The sequence below is a fragment of the Sceloporus undulatus genome, chromosome 2 (genome assembly GCF_019175285.1).
Source record: "Sceloporus undulatus isolate JIND9_A2432 ecotype Alabama chromosome 2, SceUnd_v1.1, whole genome shotgun sequence".
In the NCBI taxonomy this organism is placed as follows: domain Eukaryota; kingdom Metazoa; phylum Chordata; class Lepidosauria; order Squamata; family Phrynosomatidae; genus Sceloporus; species Sceloporus undulatus.
In genome coordinates this window covers 309,267,507-309,290,295 of record NC_056523.1, presented here as the reverse complement: position 1 = coordinate 309,290,295, position 22,789 = coordinate 309,267,507, and the positions used below count along the sequence as shown (strand labels likewise).

General features: G+C 38.8%; 1 protein-coding gene across 1 annotated transcript in view; it reads right to left on the bottom strand.

The window, feature by feature from the left end:
* Positions 1-22,789, bottom strand: part of CPLANE1 (ciliogenesis and planar polarity effector 1) — a 100,238-nt gene that overhangs the window by 10,101 nt on the left and 67,348 nt on the right. Inside the window, 17 exon segments of the mRNA XM_042451335.1 lie at positions 748-809; positions 2,053-2,218; positions 3,311-3,439; positions 4,837-4,870; positions 6,445-6,600; positions 7,579-7,672; positions 9,926-10,170; positions 10,456-10,651; positions 10,823-10,929; positions 11,373-11,468; positions 11,609-11,713; positions 12,047-12,145; positions 16,233-16,284; positions 18,434-18,545; positions 19,816-19,985; positions 20,465-21,217; positions 21,334-21,624. Of these exon segments, the coding sequence (XP_042307269.1) occupies positions 748-809; positions 2,053-2,218; positions 3,311-3,439; positions 4,837-4,870; positions 6,445-6,600; positions 7,579-7,672; positions 9,926-10,170; positions 10,456-10,651; positions 10,823-10,929; positions 11,373-11,468; positions 11,609-11,713; positions 12,047-12,145; positions 16,233-16,284; positions 18,434-18,545; positions 19,816-19,985; positions 20,465-21,217; positions 21,334-21,624 (2,867 nt within the window).

Sequence of the window (22,789 nt, the reverse complement as noted above, 5' to 3'; positions counted from 1 at the left end):
CTGTGGTGTCTACTCATCCACCATCTTCACAAAGACTATAGAGTTCCCAGTATTCATTTACAAAACTGGACAGCCATAATCTTTCCAATGCCTTTTAAACTGGCTTTTTTTTTTGTATGCTTTATCTCAGTGTTTCCAAGTTCCCTTGGTTACCAGAGTTAGCCAAAAATTTGCTTTCTTCTCATGAGGGTCAAGTGATCTTCACGGGACTTTTTAATAAATGGATCCTAACAACTCCATTCAATACATACATGTTCATGGTTTCATATTCTTTTAACCACTTCAATTACTGAAAAGTCTGAAATGTTTTTAGAACATTTTGAATTATTTTTGTTGTTCTAAAATGTTATAATTTTGCATTTTTAATTGTGCGAACTAATTTTATTGTAAGCTACACAGATATCTTATGATGTGGGATGAGATAGAAACATTTTAAATAAATACAAATGTTTCTTAGAATTTTAAACAAGGCATAAATGCTATAGCACTAGCAAGTCTGAGCTTCTTCAAGGTTCTCCTTCTCTGCGCATTTTGTGTCTTAAATCTATTTTTCAGCAGATTATCAGGAGTTTTGTATCAAGGCTTAGATCAAATATCTTTACACAGAAGACTACTTTACCGGTTAATAACTTTTATTTGAGGACAGAATATCAGCAACTGGTGCTAAAATCAAGAATTGAATATATTAACCCAGAGAGAGAACAACTGAAAGTAAAAAGACTAGAACGACACTGAAAAGTAACTTACTTATCTTTCTCGTCTTTCTTTTTCTGCTGTAACTTGATATCTCGTGATGAAAGTCCAGGTGTCTAAAAAAAAGAATTCAGGTATTAAAATCATTTTCTCTTTCACCTCCTAATCACTCTTTGTACACATTCATCACACTTTTTCATGACTAACTTTTTGGGATTGTGCCCCAAGTGGCAAAACTGGCAACTGATTGCCGCTCAAAGTTTCAAGCCAGCAATTATAGTTTCAAATGAAAAAAGGTTAATCAGGCACAGCTCACTAAAATGTTAAAGCAATTGCTCTTAAACAACTGAATTGAACTGTAGTTTGTTATGACAACACTCTTTTCAATATAGTCAGCCAATGAATAGTCAAGTGATAAGGAGTCACATCCTGTTTGAGCCACTACTTTTCAAGGGGATGAGTAGGGTAATGGTAATGGTAAAGGGAGAGAAGGACTATTAATTGAGAGTTGTAGAAGAATAAGCTGACCTTGGCCATAAAACATAGGTCTACTTACAAAGGAACCCTGGTGATGCAGTGGTTAAATGCCGGTACTGCAGTCACAACATTGTAAATTCAATCCTAGAGGAGGGCTCCAAGGTCCATTCAGCCTTCCATCCTTTCCTAGGTTGGTAAAATGAGTACCCTGCTTGTTGGGGGCAATTGGCTTACACACTGTAAATGTTAGTTCAGTGATAAGCAGTATAAAAATGCAAAGGGAGATTAAATTAATATATAATTACACCACTCTGAGATAGATAGTCTCAAGTCTCCTTAGTATGCTCTCCAGATTTCACACCATCCCTCACTTTACACTCAGCATTGGCACTGGCCAATTTAGGATATTTAGTTATGTCTGAAACAATTCTGAAAGTATTTTTCCAGCTATTTTAAAGATGGAAAGCATTTTATTTTCTATTTTAAAAATAGCAGTGGATTTTATGAGAGCCAGCATGTTGTAGTGGTTTGACCACTGAACTACAACTCTGGAGACCAGGGTCTGAATCCCTGCTTGGCCATGGAAACCCAATGAGTGACCTTGGCCAAGACACATTCTCTCAGCCTCAGAGGAAGGCAAAAGCAACCCTCTCTGAACAAATCTTGCCAAGAAAACCCCTTGAGTAAGATTTGCCTTAGGGTCACCATAAGTCAGGAACTACTTGAAGGTACACAGCAACAAATTCATTTTATAGAGGGATGCAAACTGAAGGTCATTGGGGCATCTAGTTCTGAGAACAACCACTTACAATACAAACATTAGTGCATGTGGTTTTTTAAAAAGCCCTATGTTTCTAAACAGTTCAGTACAATTAGCCTTACCAGTTGTTTTCTCAAAGGAAAAGGGTCATGTTCTTTTGCCCTTTGTTCAGCTAGTGTTTGTAGATATTCAGCAAGTCTTTCCTTTTGCTTTGTTTTCATCCATGTTTGTAACTCTTTTTTATCCTTTTCTATTTTACGTGAACGTCTCCTCACTGCACTTGAGAGTCTGAAAAAACACAGGAACAAATACCGACAGAGATGTGGATATATTAGTTTTCACAACACTGTTACTGATATACATGTTGGAAGGAAATAACATAGGGACAAATATGTGACCATTTTGCTCACAATGCACAAGGAAGATTCAAGAAATACATACTAACATAGAGAATGAAAACCATCCATGAGTTTAGAACATCAGCATATAAGACACTGCTACAAAGAATAGGAGAAAAAAAGTATGACAGCAACAATGACGTTATGTCTACCTCTTTTATTTTAATCATACATGTTAGCTATCTAGTCCACCACCTGTGGAAGCAAGGGGGCTGCCAAGCATAGATCTGTCTCCCTTGCCACTGGTCAGCTGCAGAGCTGTACCCAGCCATTCCTAAGCATGAAGGGAAAAAGGAGCATCCCCTTCCTTCAGATTAAGGCTACTCCTTCCTCTTTTAGTGCTCAAAAACAATGGACCAGAACAAGCCTGGGTGTACCCTTGCGATCAGTCCTGCAAGGTCCAAAGAAGTACACATGCAGGCATTAAAGAGTGGAATGAATATTCATTATTATTTGTTTTCTGGTTGAAAAATTAGTTTCCTGACACTTGGGAAACTTGGTTCTGAAAAATAACCTATTCTTACTTATACAAAACACTTGCACAAACATAATTTTTTTTCTTACAAAAGTTATTTTAGTACAAAAGTAAATGTGTTGCTGGGAAACAAGTTTTTCAGCACAAAAATTATTTCTGTACAAAAAGCCATGAACCTCGTGTAAAAAAAAAAGCATGTGCATTTCTGTGAAAAACCACTACAGGGTGTGAGAATACCAGGTGAAAACTGAATGGATGGATTCCTTCACGGAATGGCAGCAGAGAGAAAAAGAAGCAAATTATTTGCCCTCATATGTAAGGACAAAATAGTGAAAGTGTTGCATCCTTAAGGAAGCATACATGCTTCCAGTTACACCTGTGTATGTCATCAACAGGATGCTGACTTTGATGTACATGAGATAAACTTCCCAATTCAGATCCACTAATTCTTATGCACAAACAAAGCTGGATTGGTGTATTCTTTTCTTTCTTTGAATGTAACATTACCTGGAAATTCTTTGAGCCTGTGTTTCTGAAAGACCTAGTTCTGAAGCAGAAATGCCCTGCTCCACAAGATCAGTAATGATGTCAGAAACCCCACTCAAACCGGTGATCTCCAGGTGGTTGTCTGCAATACTGTAGGAAAAACAACACACTGATTATATTTCTTAAACAGGAGTGAGAAAAACTCCCATTACAGCATCTAGGCACTAGTCCAGCACTTACATAGAAGCAGCTGATTCTGCCCACAAGGAAAAATAGAGCTGAGTGTCATTCAGCATACTGATAGCACCTAACAATCCCAAAACTCCTAATGACCTCCCCAGTAGCTTCATCCAGATGCTGAACAGCACAGGTGACAGAATGAAAATCTGTGGCACCACAATACCAATCACTGGAGCTCACTCTACAGTTAGGAACAGAATCACTGTATCACAATGCCTCCTTCTCTCATACTAGTACTAGTCCAACAGAATAGCATGATCAATTGTATCTAAAGCCACTGAGAGATCCAAGAGGAGTAAGAAGGTATTTTTTCCCCTAAAGTCATCAGTCAGACAAACAAAAGGGCTGTTTAGGCCGGCTTGGGGGCAGAGTCGGGGCATTGCATCCATATGACGCATGCCCCGACTCTGCCCCAGGGCGCCATGATGCTATGCGCCGCTCCACATGGTGCGCAGCATCACAGCACTCCTCTGGCGCTGCATCCATACAACGTTGCACCAAAGGAGTGCTGTCCAGCCACGGCATCACGACTATCTTGTCCTTTCCAGGGCGCAAAAAGGCACCCAGGAAAGGCTGGATTGGGGCCACAGTATGCGGTTGCCATGGCCCCCGAGCCAGCTGTGTACAGCCCCTAAGGCTTCTTTCAGTACAACGCCCATGCATGAACAGACTGAACTGGCTCTAGATAATCTATTTCTGCTAAGAACATCTGAAACTCCCTAGCCACCACATTCTTAAGCACCTAACCTAAAAAGAGGAGATTAGCAATGGGAAAACACTAATCCATACTTATGAGTTCAGAGAGAACCTCTTTAGGAGGAGGCATGTTACTGCCTCATTTTAAGTGGCAGGCATTTATTATGCCCTGGACCCAGCAGATCAATCCATCTCTACTCATCATCCAAGATGGGCAGGGTCAGGCCTATATGCAGAGGGATTAAAGTGTATTGTTCACATTATCAGGATGTAACGACTGAAAATTAATTCCCCAAAACCCTCTAACCAAATGTTGCTAGATTCTGCAATAACTGTGTTAAGTTCTGAGTGAATATGAACACTTTCTCTTTAAAGTATCTAGGCAAATTTCTCACACCATGTAACTCTTATCCCCCTGGGCCTGATTCAAACAGATTCTTCACCATTCAGAATAGCTCTGCTGGGCAGCATGTTAGGGATGCATTGGCAAAGGCAAAAAATCACTTTTTTGCCAATCTCACTCTGGCATAATAGTCAAAACAGTCTTCGCTGAGATGTGTGTCCAGGCTCTAGCTTGGTATTATTTTAACTATATGTTTTCTCATACGTACCTCTCATCCAGTTCTTCTGAATTAAAATTAAGATCTACAAAAGAAAGATAAATTATTAAGTAGACTGTACAAAAATGTGTAAAATTACAGTACAAAACCCACAAGAGACCATAAGGTTCTATTACAGTTTGCAAAGGAAGCCTCAGCAGAATATTTCCCATTATGCAGCAATATATTCCTCAGGACAATTGCCTTACTGCTAGAATTCTCACAAAAATGAATGAAAAGTAATACTATTTCCTTTTTTTTAAGTATTCTAAAATAAATGAAACAGTTGCCATGACTTCTATACTTAGTGGCTGGTCAAAAGTTTAAGACGTTGCAGTCTGTTTTTTGCTCCACTGTAAACCAGAGAACAAAAAGGAAGAACATGACCTTTCAGCATACTGTGAAGATCTAAGGCAGGCAGTCAGGCTATCCTCCTATCTTCATTCCTATGTTTTCTAAGTCTAAACCTGCTCTCCGTATGTTATTTTCTGCATACAAGTTGAAGAAGTACAGTGATAATATGCAGCCTTGCCTGACCCCCTTGCCAGTTGGGAACCATTCTGTTTCCTCCATATCCTGTTTTAACAGTGGCCTCTTGTCCTAAATACAGATTTTTCATCAGGACTATAAAATGTTCCATAAGTCTCATGGAGAATGAAGCTGTTGTACTTTGGGCACATCATGAAAAGGCATGACTCAATAGAGAAGACAATATTGCTAGGAAAGGTAAAAGATAGTAGAAACAGAGGAAGAGAGCACTCCAAATGGATAGACTCAATCAGGGATGTCACAGGCCTGAATCTACTTGACTTAAGCAGAGCAGTGGAGGACAGGGGGTCTTGAAGATATCCATAAGGTCACCATGATTTGAGGTTGACTTGACAACAATTAATAAACAAACAACATAATGAGCTATCTTGGAGATGGGATGTACTGTATATACTCAACTATAAGTCGACCTCATGTATAAGTCGAGGGCAGGTTTTAGGAACAAAATTATGGATTTTGATATGACCCATGGATAAGTTAAGGTTAAAACTCTGGGACATGTAACAAAGCAACATTTCCAGGAGAAAAGCAAAAGAAAGCAATGCCCAAGAATTTACAAAAGTTCAGCAAGCATAACTGTTTGTGGTCACACAAAAGGCAGGATGGATGAGAGAGTACAGGGGGCAGGGCAGATTATGTTCTTGCCTTTCATCAGGAGATGGTTCCTCTTTTTATGAGTTAAAGTACAGTATTTACATTGATCCATAGATAAGTCGACTCAGGTTTTTGGATTCAAATTTTTGACTAAAATTTCTAGACTTATACAATAGTATATATAGTAAGTCTAAACACAAAATTTATTTACAGTATGTGTCATATAGCCTATAATAATTTTATGCACAATATTTTAAATAATTTTGTGAATGAAACAAAATTTGTGTACACTGGACCATCAGAAAGCAAAGGTCTCACTAACTCAGCCACCCACATTGACTTTTTTAGATTTTGGAGTATTCTGGATATCAGATTTCCGGATAAGGGGCAATCAACCTGTATAGCAAATAATGGTTCCTTAATAGCACATTTATAGAATACCCAAAGTAAAATTTAAAAAGCAGGTAGGGATAGTACCAGGAGATGATGTTTTGACCCTGAGGAGATTAGCAGCTGACACTGAAGAAGAAACAGAGGGTGTTTGTAAGGCAAGGTAACTAGTCTGGGATTTAGTTTCTAGGTCATCTTCTTCTTCTGTAAAATCCTCCATAATCACACGAGTTGAATAATACTCTGTTTCAACAGAAAAATAATTGAAACAAGTTAGTGTAAATTAGCTTACAAAAACCACAATGGGTGTCCAAGCTGTTCTGGAAGGATTTAAGCCTCTGTAAAGGATGAACTTCACAGCTTGGGGATACTTACAGATTGTTGGGAGAAGCTCAAATAGCCTCTGTGGATGAACTATCTTTTATGCAGTGGATATGCTAGCTGTAATCCTATACAGATGGAAACAGCCTGGCCATATTTAACCACATTTTGGTAACTGCCTGTCTAGATTCTTAATAATGCATTATACACGAGAATGTCTTTGAAGACATCATAGCCAGTCCAAAACAAGGCTGCATGATTGTTGCCTAGACTGGGAGATTTAGTAACATTATAACAATACTTTATCAGATGCACTGGCTCCCAAAGGCTTAACACAAATTGCTGGATTTGACTTATACAGCTTTTAATGGTTTGGGACAAGTTCATCTAAAAAATTACCATATACGGAAACCAGGCCTTGAGATCTATTTCTGAGACCCTGCTCCAGTCACCCAATCTTTCCTTGAAATAAGGCACATGTAGAAGACCTTTATTAGGGAGAAGACTTTTAGAATTATGGCACTCTAATGCAGGGCTGACATTCCCTTTATGGTCATTTTGGCCGTATCTTTTTATTCTCTCATGCCTTTTAACATCTTTGATTGTAATATGCTCTTTACAAGTTGTGCATTTTTAGCAACATATTTAAAATCAATTAATAAATAAGCATACTCTAGTCTAATCTAACTGTTCAAGATCAGGATAATTCAAAATCCTTGGATTTTCTTATCCCTTCCCTGCATCTTTTTTTATTCATTTCAAGAATGTTTTCATCCAGTAAAATTTTTTCTTCTTCCCTGTCTATTTCACCTTCCCAATCATTCTCAAGCCAAGCCTATTCTGTTCATCACACACTAGTAATAACAAGGCAGGTCAACTAGGGAATCCAAGAAGACTCACCTTCTTTGGAAACGTTAACATCTGGGGCAAAAAATGAAATGTCATCGTTTCTGGGATCAGTCACCAAACCTGCTTCTTCGACTGTTTCCACTACCTGAAAAAAATACATCACAGGTTTAACATGGATAGTTAACACAGGAATTCCAGCAGTAGCAAATACAGAACAAATTTATCTGTGAAGTCTTCATCCTTTGGAAGATTTTTTTTCCAGCAAAGATTTTTAAATTTAATGAATATATTCACTGTTGGAACCTATGTCTTTCTTGCATAGAAGACAGCCTCTTTTTAGCTTTTGAAGACTAAAAACAGAGGTTTTCTAATTGCCTGGGTGGCTGTACAATGAACACATGTTCAGCAGGATAAGATGACTTGAGACAGAGAAGAAAGTAGGAATCTTGTGCTCAGTGAAAGATGGGGCAGATTTTTAGTACAAAAGAAGATTGTGACTAAGAATACTGTTTTGTGTAAAAAGTAGAGTGAGGGAAAATGCATATGAACAAAAAAACAACAACTTCTAGTTGTGAAAATGTGTATTTCTGATGTTGAATAGGGTATGTGGGGGAGACTGCAGAAAATTTAAAATCACCACTCATTGCAATTCATTCTGTTTTTGCCAGAATAAGGGCAGTCTACCAAAATCTAGGTGGTTCATGAAGAAAAAACACTCTTGATGGGTCCACATGCAGCTCTAGGGCCTTGTTTTGCCTACCCCTTCCCTGGAAATTAAACTAACTAGGAATGCCACTGTGAAGTAAAGGAGACTTAGCACCACCAACGCTATTGGTTTAAAGCCCACATATGGTAGTATCTGAAGAACAACATGTAATTCTTAAAATATTAAGCCTCTTAATTATTGAAGAGCTGATTATGGAACCCATCTCTAGAGTAGTTTTCTAGGGGCAAGAACAAAAGTCTAGGAGTTTGGAAAGTATGGATGAAATGGCCAAGATTTCGTGTCTGAAGCCCTCATAGTTAGAGGCCTGAATGAAGAACAGCTAAGAATTTATAAATCTTTGCTGTTTTGTGCTTAATCTTTCTTTTCCATTATGGGGCTAACTTGAATAAAGACACTACATCCTACAGAGTTTGCTTTTGGTTTCCACAAGCCTAGCTGTAAAAGCCCAATATCTGGATAATGAACAAAGCCATGAAATATCCTTAGTCAAAAGACTGCTATGAACATGATAGCTGCTTCACTTTAGGAGAAGCCTTTTGTGCAAAGTCAATGGTAACAAGGAGCTGAAGAAAGGAATGTGGAAGCAACATAGTCCTTATCTGATAGGCTATTATAAGCTACTATAAGAAACATTAGTTTCTGTTGTCATGGAGGAATGCATGAAATTTAATGATATCCTCTGCACCATATGATGGCTTAGGAGAAAAGTGCCTTCTTTTTGCATAGCTTTGTGCTGTATATCAGATTAGGGATGATGGATGGGCCCTGAAAATTCCTACAAATGGATCTTGCTGCTGGGGAAGTCATCTTCACTTAAACAGCACAAGAAAATGCTAGCTCTGCAACATGGATCAGAATGTTGGTCTCCTATCTTGAATAGTTGGCATGAGGGACTATTCTAGTGGTCATGGATTGCTCGTTTTGGCTTGCTGAGAATGTCAAATCCATCTTTTTAACAGTAACTTATTTGGGACCAATTTGACCCCAAAACAGGATTAATAAGTGATTTTTCCAAGGACAGGCTGGTCAAACAATATCCTCAGCATGCTTTCACTTGGTAAATTATCACTTTGGATATGCCATGGACATACTGCTTGGAATCCTGTTGGTGACATGTAGCTCAGGGTACATCTTTTTTGAATGATGCAGAAAGAACTATTTACCAACTTATTGTACAGTGCCCAAACACCTCCCCCATCCAGCTTCCAAGCCATTGGGAATGTGCCCCAGCGGTTTAGTGGCTGGGGCAAAGAGTGAAGGAATGAGGAGACAACTAGATAATGCCCAGCTGGACTTTTGCATCGAAGGGAAGAGAAATGAAGTCACTGCCCTATACCTCTAATCTGGTTGCTACTGCCTCCCCCCCCCCCCCCCCGAGATACCAGTAAAAGGCTGAGGCAGCACTCCCCTGACTTGCAGACTGCCTTTCAGAGGCAGAAGCAGTGTTGAACCATGTGTGCAGAGTCCTATGCTCTGCACACTTTGATTCAGGATTCTGGTAATTATTTTTCTGAAATTAGTTCACTATGAAGGCAGCAGTCCATAGACATATCAAATTAGGTATGATATATCCTCCATTTGAAACTATATATATTTTAATTTCACTACATTTGTCAAATGAGAGAAAGAGACAATGCTACAGAGAAAGAAGTACATAAAGTTTATATATACCAGTTTAGTATTTCTAAATTCTTTCTCCATTCTTTCAGCCACATTTTGTAATGTCAATAGCTGTCTATCCATTTCCTGGAGTTTGGCAGAAATGTGCTCTTTGCTGATTTTTCTGGCTGACAATCTTCTGGAATAAGTAGTACTGAAATCCTCATGCAAGAAGTCCACTGTGAGAGGATCACTAAGAGCATCTGTCTCTGTCGTCTTTGGTGGTGCTTGTACTAATTCAGACTGAAGAGTATCTCCTTTAAATAAGAGAGGGGGGGGATTAACCCATGTTACCTTTGGAGATTTCTATTTAGTAGTAGTATACTAGTATTACAGAATTCTGCATGGTTTTATTTAATTACATATTTCCACAGTTGCTTCTCACAAAGTGGTAATAAAGAAACATAAAACAAAAGACATAACATTTTGCCAAGAACAGAAAATTTTTTGGAAGGGCCTCACATTTCTCATAGTTACTCAGTTAATGATATTAGAAAGAATAGGTTTTTAAAGTTTTTCAAAAGAAAACATAGGAAACTCACCTTCTCTGTCAAATTCATCAGGTGAAATTATATTAGTAACAGATGCTGCCATGTGATGTAGTTCAGCAGAAGTAGGGAATTCAGCTTTCATGGCTTGTCTAGTAATGAGTTTTGGAGCAGACTCAGAGATATCTGGCAAATTTTTCACAAAATCACCATCTTCTATATCAATCACATTGATATACTTTTGTCCCGTCTAAATGACATTTAAAAGAACTGTATTATATTTAGCAAGCAATATTACATTATTAAATATTTCTACAAAGCAGTTACAGAACTGATTATCTTTTCTGTAGATAATATAAACAAGGTTAAAAAGACAGACATGCATAGATTCTAATATCAACAAATATTTCTCATTACTGACCATATCAGACGAGAATGGTGAAGTCTTCTTTGTTCCTTCAGTAAGGAATGTGAGATTCAAGTGCAGTTCTGGTGGCAAAGTCTGAGGAGCACATGAAGGTACTACATCTGCAAAGAAAGAAAGAAATTGTTAATATAAGGAGAAAATATGCAACCTATTGTAGGAACCTCGATCATCATAACAGCTGAAGTACTAAGAGAAAGTCTATTCTTTTCTTCTTCTGAGATTAGTTGAACAAGACCAACGGAAAACTAAAATATGAACTTTACAGCTTGTATTTGAAAAATGAGTCACAACAAAAGAGAGGAAAGTAAGTAAAAATGTCATTTATAAAATGGAGTTAGCTGTGGCATTTAATAAAGATCAATAAGAAATTTACACTCATTAGCAGAGAAAATAAATGATCTCTGTGGGCTTATTTTTATACATAAAATCTCGCTTTGGATTTTAAGAGCTGTGAAACATATTAAAGCTTTCTAAAAAAAGACAATAGACATATTTTTCACACATGCATTTCATTATTTGTAGTAAGAATTACAAGAAAGCACACCTTTTACAGATGGAGATGCACAGTTGATTCCCTGTTTTTCATTAAGTTCAGAAGGAACCTCTGAGACCATTTGTGTTTCTTCAGCTGGTTGAAGACCTTGATCAATTAAAAAACCCAATAAAATCAATATGGATCAAAAGAAAGACAAAACAATTCTGTTATGCATTAAAAGAGAGTTATATCAAACAACAACAACAAATTAATGCAATTAACACAAATAGAAAGAGCATACACACCCGTTACAGATGTAGAAACAGAAGCAAAGATGATTGGTTGATTTTTACTAGATTCATCAACTATTTCTTCCAAGTTAGTTTGTATATTCTGGTGTGATTTAAGAACTGGATTGATAAGAAAAATAAAATAAAACAAAAGTTGAATCAACGTCTAATTCTGCACACAATAAATGCAATCATCTATTCTATTGAATAATTGTTAAGAGAAAAAACTGGAAAATCTGATTTGAAAAATGTCTGATTTCAATATTTTATACAGCAAAATTATTTTGATTGTAATCACTTCTGTAACTTTTAGTTGCAATCCTGTATGGACCCTTTGCAGGGGTGCAAAGGGTTGGTTACCTGATACTGATAACTACAGTAAGTTAATGCAGAGAAAAAGAATTTCATTTTAAAAGCCTGAAAAAATAGCAATGTGAGTTTCAGATATTTTACCAGTATCTGTATTTGTGCTAGTCTCTTGAAGATGTGTGGGCATTTTTCTTACAGAAGCCAAGTAATGTAGTTCTGCTGAAGAAATAACTGTCTCTGGGTCTATAAAGAGAAGATATAATATCCACATCAAAAGTAAGAAAACAACCTCAACAGTTGTTGCAACATCTTACTTGTATGTAAAAACTGAAAAAGTATCATTCGAATTTAATAAAAACAGTTTAAAAAAATGATTTACACCAGTGTGGTGTAGTGGTTTGAGCATTGGACAACTACTCTGGGGACCAGAGTTCAATTCCCAGCTCGGTCATGTACAGTAAGTCCCCTGGGTGCTTTTAGGCAAATCCCAGTCTCTCAGCCTCAGAGGATGGCGATGGCAAACCCTCTCAGAAGAAACTTGCCAAGAAAACCCTGTGATAGGTTTGCTTTAGGGTCACTCTAAGTCGGGAACAACTTGAAGGCACACAGCAATAACAAAAATATATTGGACTGTCTACTCTCACTTAAGCCTGCTTGACTGCTACATGTTTCAACTGAGGCTTTCTTTTAAGTTTCCCTCTCATTTAGGGAGATGGTGTCTAGTAGCACTCCTCTACATAATGAATACCTTTTAGAGTTTCTCACAATAGCCACCACCCTCTTCCCCCAAATAGCTTCTGAAACATTATATAAGGTCCTGGACTATTTTGAGGGATGGATGCAGCAAAACAAAACAAAAGAAGAGATAAACAAGTTAAGAATCCATAAGTACAAACTGTAAGCCCACTGCTGGGAAAATGTTTATGTTCCACCACATGACTGTAATGCCTTCCACCAATACCCAGCCTGTGAACAGGTGTGCGATTCTGCTCAACCCTAACAATAATCTGTGAGGTAGCTCACTATATTTTTACCATAAAGATATGGTGATAACAATGATACATGGCATAAAGAATCTTCTGCGGGAAAATGTATTTGAATTCATGATACTCACAATCCATTCCAACTTCTAGACAGTTAATAATAATAATAATAATAATAATAATAATAATAATAATAATAATATATTTGTGTTTCCCCGCCTCTCCCAATGGATTGAAGCGGGGTTACAGGCAGGCTACTAAAATCGAAATACATACAACAATCTTATAAAACACTAAACAGTAAAATGTAACATTTATCAAACCATCAGCCATCCAGGGGCAAGGGCAGAATATCATTGTCAGATAGGGCATATCAATTATCACTCATCGGGGTGGGGTGGGGGGAAAGCTTGGTGAAAGAGCACGGTTTTAAGCCTCTTTTTAAATGTTTCCAAGGGGGTCGTAAGGCGGAGCTCGTCAGGAAAGCTGTTCCACAACCTCAGGGCCATTATTGTGAAGTTCTTTTGAGATGAGGAGACATATTTGGAAGATAGTGTTTCCAATAGATTCTTGCCGGATGTTCTGAGTGTGTGGGGTGGGGCAGATCATATGGGGAGATGCGGTCCCTCAAGTAACTCGGGCCCAAGCCATGTAGGGCTTTATAGGTAATAATTCTTGAACTATGCCATGCATCTACCTGAACTCATGATTTTCACAATTCACACCAGCTTTTTGCCTTTTAGATCAGGGTGCCCCTCAAGGGGCATTTTTGTGGCTGTCAAGGCCCCTCAAGGGTTAAACTTAGTTTACCCCCAAATGTCCTCAAAATGCCACATTTATGGCCCTGGGAGAGAGGCTAATATATAGTTAAAATGCTACCTATAGCTCCTACAGGATACTGGGAGCATTTGGGCCAAATAAACTGTTTGTTCATTTTTTGCAGTGGGATGTGCATGTGTCAGGGTATGCAGCTCCCCAGCCGTTCACAGTTGCCCACCCCACCAGTTGCCCATTATTATTGCATCATCATCATCATCATCATCATCATCATTATTTATTACCCACCTCTCATGTACCAAAAGAGGCAGAGAACAGCAAATAAACAATAAACATCAATTAAAACACATTAATTAAAACAGTTTAAAAATAATCAGTTCTGAAACTCTCTTGCCTTGTATGTGTACTGTTACCTTCAAGTCATTTTTACAGTGAGCTTTTCATAGGGTTTTCGTGGCAAGATTTGTTCAAAGGGTGTTTGCCTTAGCCTTCCTCTGAGTATGACTGAAAATGCTAGGGATTGTTGCATAAATAGGTGTTGTTTCACATTAAAAATTAAGGTCAATATCAAGGGGAAAAAAACTTTCCTACTTCGGGTTAGAATACAAAGAAAAATAACATTTTTTGCTATTTTGTGCAACACAAATTCTTAAAACTAACATTAATTGCATTAAAAAATGAGCCCCAAACCACATAACAAAAAATGATTATAAAAATCTGTATAAAAAAAGAAAAGAAAGGAAGCCAAAATAAGCACCACTGTTAACATGATGTAACTCCTGAAATATTTCATATTTCAAGAATACTGTGAAAGTTGTTCAAGTCTTCCTGAGTCTTAGAATTAAAGAAGGCCTAAACAATCATTTGCAAGTTTTGCTTGAAATTAAGCACTGGTAATCTACTGTGAAATGCGTAGTAATAAAGAAACATCTTGAAATGGGATATGACTCATTGACAAGCAGGGAAGGTAAAGGTCATAAAATCCAAGACATGCAGTCCTGGGCTCAAAAGTATTTCCCAACCATGTTTTTGGGGCCTCTCGGCCTTTAGCTACAAACACATCATTATTTTTCACTTTTTAAATAGTTTGTGCACTGTTTACAGGCAGGGAATAATTTTTTCAAAACAAGTAATAGACTAACAGACACTTCTACAATCGCTTTGGGGCATTTTTGGCAGTCTGTGCACACCTGTGCAATTTTTAAAAACTGGATTCATAAAGTCTTTTCACTGTAACTATCTCACAAAGGCCTACTAAATCATTTTATTCATTCAGATTATGGAACACTGATGAGAAGAAAGGGGAGTATTAGTGACCTGCTGCAAATATCCAAGGTTTAGGTATAAGACCTTCTCAGATGCCAGGAGGCTAGGTACAACCATCCCAGCTCAAGTGATCAGGCCCAAAGAGAGAAGGCTTGATGGAAACCAGTGTCCTTGTTTTGCTAGTCAGACAAGTTAAGGAGACTGGTGTAGAGCTATTATGATCTATCTGTCTTCCATCAAATCTTTTACAGACCTCTGGCTGCCAATGAAAACTGGGGAGGAAGAGCACAGGCCAGGGTAAGTTCAGTGCATCCTCAGCTTTGCCTCTGGAGGCTGAGCAGAATTGGCAGAAAATTTGAATCACATTTGAGTCTCAAAAGATAAAAGATTGTATGAGAATGGAAGGTATTCTGGGTAGTAGGCTTAGCTTCCAAATAAGAGTTTTTTTGGTTTATTTTCTTCCCTCCCCCTTGTAATAGTAAGAGGTGAGGAACCAGGAGAAACCTCAGCTTTGGGATTCTTAGCGCTCTGTTAAGAATGATCTGGCTGGGTCATTAGAGAATCTTCATTTTTAAAAAAGCACTGGCATTGATTACAGGAATATTAGCATTAGCTGATGATGCTTTGGACCAAATGGAGAAAACATAAATTGCCTGGAAGGAAAACCCCAGAAGGTATTACAAAAAAGTCATCCATATGAAATTGAGGAAAATGGTCATCCAGTAGGGCTTGAGTTCCAGGTAGTGATACAAGACTTAACTGCTGTTATGTCTCTTTTTCACAAGGCCTGGCAAATCACTCACTGCCCAGTTTCCAAACCTTCATCTGCAACCATCTGGAAAATAAAATTTTTGGTAACTTCCGCCAACTGAGACTCATCCTGTTCAGCCACCTGCAGGAATGGATTATGCTCACCTCCCCCCCCCCCATTCCAAAAGTAGGCTGTATGGGAAAAATCAGCTTGAAGGACAGACGGCTTTGATGCAACACTTCCTGAGGTGTAAAGCACTGCTAAGGAGAGTGAAACTGCAGTTGTAGCTTTTGTGGCTTAATGACAGCTATATAAGTTTTACACTCAACTTATCCACATGTAGCATAATTTTCTCTCCAAAATCTGCCCTTGATTTATACATGAAATTAACTTATAGTCAGGTCTATATGGTAAATAATATCAGTCCAGCTGTCCCTTCTTATCTTTTGATTTTGAAGTAGTGGTGCTCCACAGACTAGCTGGAGAATCTTGCATTGCCATTCAGGACTGCCAAAAAGTTTTTTTTCAACATAGTTTTGTTTGAAATACTCACTCAATAGGACATTAGTATCACTGAGATCATAGCTGAATTCTGTTCCATTAGTCTAAAATAAAATAAAAAAGTATTCTGAAACACCTATACATCATTCATTTGCTACTAGCACACTTTAAAATACTTTTAGTATTTTTCGATATGTACAACTATGTAACAAATTAGTGTGTCACCTCCTTCAGTAATGCATAATGCCTGGTTTGAAGCTGCATTTTGATAAATCATATAATTAAATTTGTTTCTCTGATTCTGATCCTCATTTGAAATACAATTCCCTCCATCCTAGAAATGGTCTCAACGTGTAATAAAGGCAATTGCTCACACATTGCAAAAGTGATTTGTTTAATTCTATTTATGTCAAATAGCATTTATGTATTTAAAAATACTACCTAGGAATTCTACTAACTTCTTTAAAAAAATACTACCCAGAAAGCATTTGAGGAGGGAAAGATGAAATCTGTTCTAATTACATCAATCTGCTGCAGCTGGAAAATCAAATTATATTTGTCAGTAGACTGCTTATTAGAGAAATTTAAAAAGTGCCTCAGGATTCTTTTGGTACTGAGTAGCACATGTGTTGACCTGTCCTGATGAATTCCACTGCATCTCTCCTTTTCCTTCTATAAAGTTCACTTCAACAGGTTGATCGGCTGTGAAAACAGCCCTTGTTTTGAAGTACACTATAGCAAGTATTCTCTTATGGAAGAAAAGAAGTTCCTGGTATGTCCAAGCACAGATCAGAAATAACAAAAGAGATTCTCTTGTGATGACCAGATAATTCCTTTTGTTACTTCTGACTAGAGGCACAAGGAACTCCTTGTTATACTGTTAGCTGTTGTTAGAAGGAACTTCTGTTTAGCAGCCAGCTGAGTCCCAGTTCAGTACTTTGCCAGTTTCTAGAAGCACCACTAACAGTGGACTCCTTATTTCCCTCTATGCAAGTAAAGCAAAAATATTCTCCCTTCTCCATCCATACATGGGGAAGGCAAAAGGGAAAACAATTGGGACTACTTTTCAGCTGGAAATCGCAAGAAATCCTAGGAAATCCCTAGAAGTATCAGCTGTGATTGCTTTCTTTCACTCCTTGTTTCCTCCACCTCAGATTAAGGGGGGAGGGGCAGGGGACCAAAAAACACATTGGAGAATTTATCATGAAGGTCAATTCTTGACAAGGAGAAGAAGCCATCCATGAATGGGTTAAGTCCTGTTGTTACCCAGGCTAGGAAAAAAAGTTGCATTATTTAAAAAGAACTTTTACTGATTCTCATCTTCTCCTGCTTCAGTTCCTTAACAGGTTGAGATACAGAAAAGAATAGAAAAGACTCCCCAGGTCCAGTAAAGAATGAAAGATTGGACATACTGTGAAGATTCATTCAAGGATGGAGGCAGCCATTGCCATGGGAGGGCTGTCGTATGCATGGTTTTACAGCTCCTGGTTGAGGCAGTTAGGATCACATGCACATCCTGGACTAGATGGATGTGTCCTTGGGCAGGAGTGCTCTGAAAAGCAGTGCTTGGTTTGGTGGACTTGGTTTTAACCATTCACATCCCAAGGGTGTGTTTGAGAAACAAGTGCGAAAGGGAAAGAGAGTTAGAAAAGGGAAACTAGTGAGGGAGCAAACTAACACAGGAAATAGAAGGCTAAAGGCTTTTTTTAAAAAAAATAGCATAGGACTGAGGAAGGAGAAAGATAAAAAAAGATGAATTAAAATAGAAGAAATAAGGCCAGAGAAAGTGGAGAAGATGGACATACAACCATTCCTGGATGAGGCAAGGAGAAGAACTGAAGCAGAAAGAGATGAGGATCAATAGAGGTTCTTTTTAAATAACTAGTTATCTTGCCTAGCCTGGGCAGCAGCAGAGTTAACCCATTTATGGATAGCTCCTTCACTCTCTGCCAGATGTTCCACAGGTTTTCTACAAGTGTTTTCTTACACAGCTCCCAATCCCTGAAACAAACACAATAACTGGGCAGCAAAGCAGCACCTGCTCTTTTCATCAGAAACCCTATATCAGGAGGTATAACCACTGAAGGCATCGGGTTTATTATAGCTTGGCACTCAGGAATCCAGCTCCTTCTAGTTTTACATTCCTGGTCTACATTGGAAAGGGATAGGAATATTTAGAGTGGTCTAGCTGTTCATATTTCTGAAGTATAGCATAATTTTTAAACAAGATGAATTAATATTTCCATATCATACCTTTGTTTGCTCTAAAGTATCAACTAAATCAGTGGAATCATCTTGTTGAAGAGTTACAGGTGTTTTCTTCCTTTCTTCCTTCTTGATCTGTTTCTCAACACGCCTCTTCTGTCTATCATTATTAAATTTAAATATGTATTTATTTATATCCCGCCTTTTTCCAGTCAAACTCAAAGTAGCTTATGAAAGTAAAACGGGTACATCTAAATAAATGTACATCATACAAAACATAAAAGCATAATTAAACTATCAATAACATTAAAAGCAGTTAAAAGCGTAACTATTAGAAAAAAGAAAAAATGTAAACAGCACAGCATATGAAAGGCCCTTTCCCCTGAGGAGTTAGCTCTCAAAGGCCAGACTATCATTTCTTGGAAAAAAGTTGCAGAGCCTGGGAGCAGCCACAGAGAAGACACTCTCCCATGTTCCCACCAGATGTACCTTTGAGCATGATGAGACAGAGAGAAGGTCCTCTGCAAGGTCTCAAGGCACAGACAAGTTCATACAGGGAGACAGGAGCCTTCAGTTATGGATGGACCATTTTTCATATAAGGAGATACAGTATGTCACATCAACATTTTAATCAAATTCTAATACAATATCTCTGTATTACCTGGCTAATAGCCAAAATTTCATCCTTCTACAAGTTAGGCCTGGTCCCATGGCAAATAGCTGCCGAATAGGCTCCTCCTAGGCTGGTGCACCCCACTAACAACAATGTGTTCACCATTGTTGGGAATAGGGATGGAAATAATATTTGAAAATGTTTGAAAAAATGATTAATTTTTTTTCAGTCTCACAAAAACTCTCATGAAAAGAATCCTGGAAGGCCGGCAACTTATTTTTGTACAAAATTCACACATAGTCATTTTGTGCTAAACAGAAGCTGTAGCTGCGGACTGATTCTTAGCAAAATTTGCAAGTGGTTGATTTGCAGGAAAATCTCCAAATAGCTTTGAAAACTGAATGTTTTTCAGACTTTCTCACAGTGGGAAGAAATTATTAAAATTACTTTTGTTGTTGTTTTTATATATACAGCTGGCCATACTCACAGGTTTCCCTTCCACAAATTTGATTATTGACAAGTTTGTATAGTAGCTGCTGAAGAATGAGGACAGTCTCCTTTTCCTGCTCCTCTCTGTCAAAAGTCCCAGTGCCAACCTCCCAGTTTTACAAACAGAATTTGGCCAGATCGTTTTCCAAGCCTCTTCTTCCTCCTCCCTGCCAACAGCTCCAACCAATCTCCTAGTTTCACAAGGATCTTTCTTCATAACTCTCCTTTCTCCTCCCTCCATCTCCTGCAAGCAGCCCAAGTGCCACCCTCCCAGTTTTACAAGGATCCTCTGATCAAATACTGGAAGATGAGCATTGTTTACTCTTACCGTTTTTTACTATTTTTGTCTTCTCTTGCTTCATATGTTGTAATGTCTGCCTTCAGTAACTGAAACTTTTCAGGATGGTCTTTACACCTAACGTGAGAGACATGGACAGCTTGGCGGCTTTGCTGAAATGCTATGAGTTCTTGAAGGGGGATGAGCTTTGGTGTTTGAAACTGTTTGAGAAAGGAAATAGAGCATGTTTATGTGAACAGTATGTGAAGAATGCCTTTCTTTCAAATCCTACAGTGATAAAATAAATCATTTGATTCTTATACAAAACATTCAAATTTCATTAATGGAAATGGAAATAGCATAAGGCAAAAGAAACAGTGATAGAGTTGGCCCTCCATATCCACAGATTTAATCATCCACAGAATGAAAACATTCCCAAAAATAAAATAAATTCCAACAAGCAAACCTTGATTTTGCCATTTTATATAAGGAAGACCATTTTACTATGCAATTGTAATTACGGTAACGAGACTTGAGCATCCATGGATTTTGGTATCCACAGGTGTGCATCAGTCTTAGAACCAAACTGCAGTGGATACCAAGGGCCCACTGTAATTAAAAATATTCACTTAAATCTCATGTACATATTTTAGAGTAATTGTGAAATAGTTCTAGCAAAAAAATTTATAACACCCATTACCTTGATGAGTGGAGGTAAATTAGCATAAAGCAATGGTAATCCTGTCTGCCAAAGATCTCTGGAATCTGTGTCCTTTCCTGTAATTTCAACAGGTACTGAAGCTGAAGAATGTTTGGCTGTTGTGCAAGACTTCATATAAAGCAAGGGAAATTGAGCAAAGTTTTCATACGTTTTATGCAAGGGAATTTCCTTGTCAGCCATTGGTTTCTCTGCCCTTAGTCGTACGTGAAATTTCTGTGAACGTGACATATTTTCTTTTCTTTCATCTTCATCCAGATGAAGGTGTCTGGAAGTCTCCTTACTCATTGGTCCTCCCCAGTTGTTCTTCTGTTCCTGTGCTTGCCTTATGCCTTCCAGATCATAGCTGTTTAAGTTTAGATGCATTTGTAAACTATTTTTGTGTTCTGGTGCTGATAAACTCTGAGGATTTTTCACAGAAGGAGGTGGACCCCAGAACTGTCTTTGTTGTGGGTGTGGGTCATTGAGGGTTTTAGGAGTTTTTATGGAACATATGTTGAATGGCCGGAATTCATAGTTTGGATTAAGTTTAAGCAAAGGAAGCCCATCTGCACCATACATAGGTTTTGCCATTGGGATAAGCTTAGGTTTCTTTTCAGCATTTAGGGGAACAGACAAAAGAGGTAGTGGCCTGGCTGGAACCTGAGGAAGGAAGCTCTGAAATGGTGGTATCGGCCTTGCTCCACTGGACTGGTTCTCTGGTAAATGTGAAGAATCACCGATGTGTGGAGGATTCTAAACAAGAAAAACATTTGTTTATAAACAAAAATAACAGAATGGCTGAATACACAGACCAAATCTTGAAAGCAATACATGAATTACAACTTTTTATTCTAAAAATCTCTACTTACTAGAAGAGTTTCTTTATGGTTTCGATTATATAAATCATTTGTTCCACGATTTCCAGTGTTTTCCATATTAACAGTCCCATGATTTTCTAGAACTGGCATTTGTGTTTTTGGAAAGCCATCTGCTGGATGTTTGTGGGGAGAACTTTCTATATCATTGCCTCCAACACTTAAAGCCTGACTTCTTCCCAGCTGAAAAGGCTGTGTCTGATGCATCTGCTGTGATAGATTTGGTAGACTAGCAAAGGATGATCCTACTACCTGCATGAGGCTCATAAAATTAATTTGCTGTAACTAGAACATAAACAGAAAGAACAGAAATTAGGATTTGGTAAAATGTAACTTAGTTAAAATTCATATACAGACTACAGTGGTACCTCGGGTTACGAAATTAATTCGTTCCGCGGCTAATTTCGTAACCCGAAAAACCTTCGTAACCTGAATTGCCATAGGCGCTAATGGAAAAAAATAGCTCTCTGCTGCCCTCCGGTGGCGAAATAGCGCCGAGGTTTTTTCGTAACCCGAAAAAACCTTCGTAAGCCGAAACAATAAATCCCTATGGGATTTTTTCGTATCCCGAAAAATTCGTAAGCTGGGTAATTCGTATCCCGGGGTACCACTGTATTTATAATTCTGCAAATCATCAGAAATATTACCCTGCTTCAATAATCATATTATTCTTACTCTAATTCAGGGGTAGGCAACCTTTTTGAGCCGGGGGCTGGGTTGCTGTCCCTCAGACAACTGGGGGGCCAAAGCGGGGGAGAGAGCTTCCACCCTCCGGGGGCGGGGCCGCGTACCAGGGGTGGAGCTTCCACCCTCTGGAGGCGGGGCCACATGCTGGGGGCGGAGCTTCCACCCTCTGGGGCGGGGCTTTCTCTGCTCCCTTTCCCGACCTCCAGCTGTCTGAGAGACAGCTAGGGGGGGGGGGGTTGGGGGGAGGGGGTGACAGGCGCGCGCCTGCTCCTCCTGCCCTTCCTTGGCCCCCAGCTGCCTCCCAGAGAACCAGTAGGGGCCCATGAGGGCAGGAACAACAGGTGCACGGTCCCTGCTCCTGTCCTCGGGGCTTTGCCAGGCCTGAGGTGTCCTCCGAAGGACACCTCAGGGCTGCCAAAGCCCTGCGCGGAGGAGGAGGCATGTGCCTGCCCTCTCCTCCTTGGCCTCTTCCTTCGGCCGAACGGGCTCCAAGGGGCCCTTTCGGCCGAAGGGGAAGGCCGAAACCACTCTCACTGTTAAAGCAGACCTTTTAGCATTGAAAGCACTGAAAATACACAGAAATGCACTTTGGAAAGTCACACTGTCTCACCTTCAGAAAGACTGCATGTCCCACAAACTGACATATCATCATCACTACCACTCTCATTGTAAAAGCACACCTTTCAGCATTGAAAGCACTGAAAATACACAGAAAGGCACTTTGGAAAGTCACACTGTCTCACCTTCAGAAAGACTGCATGTC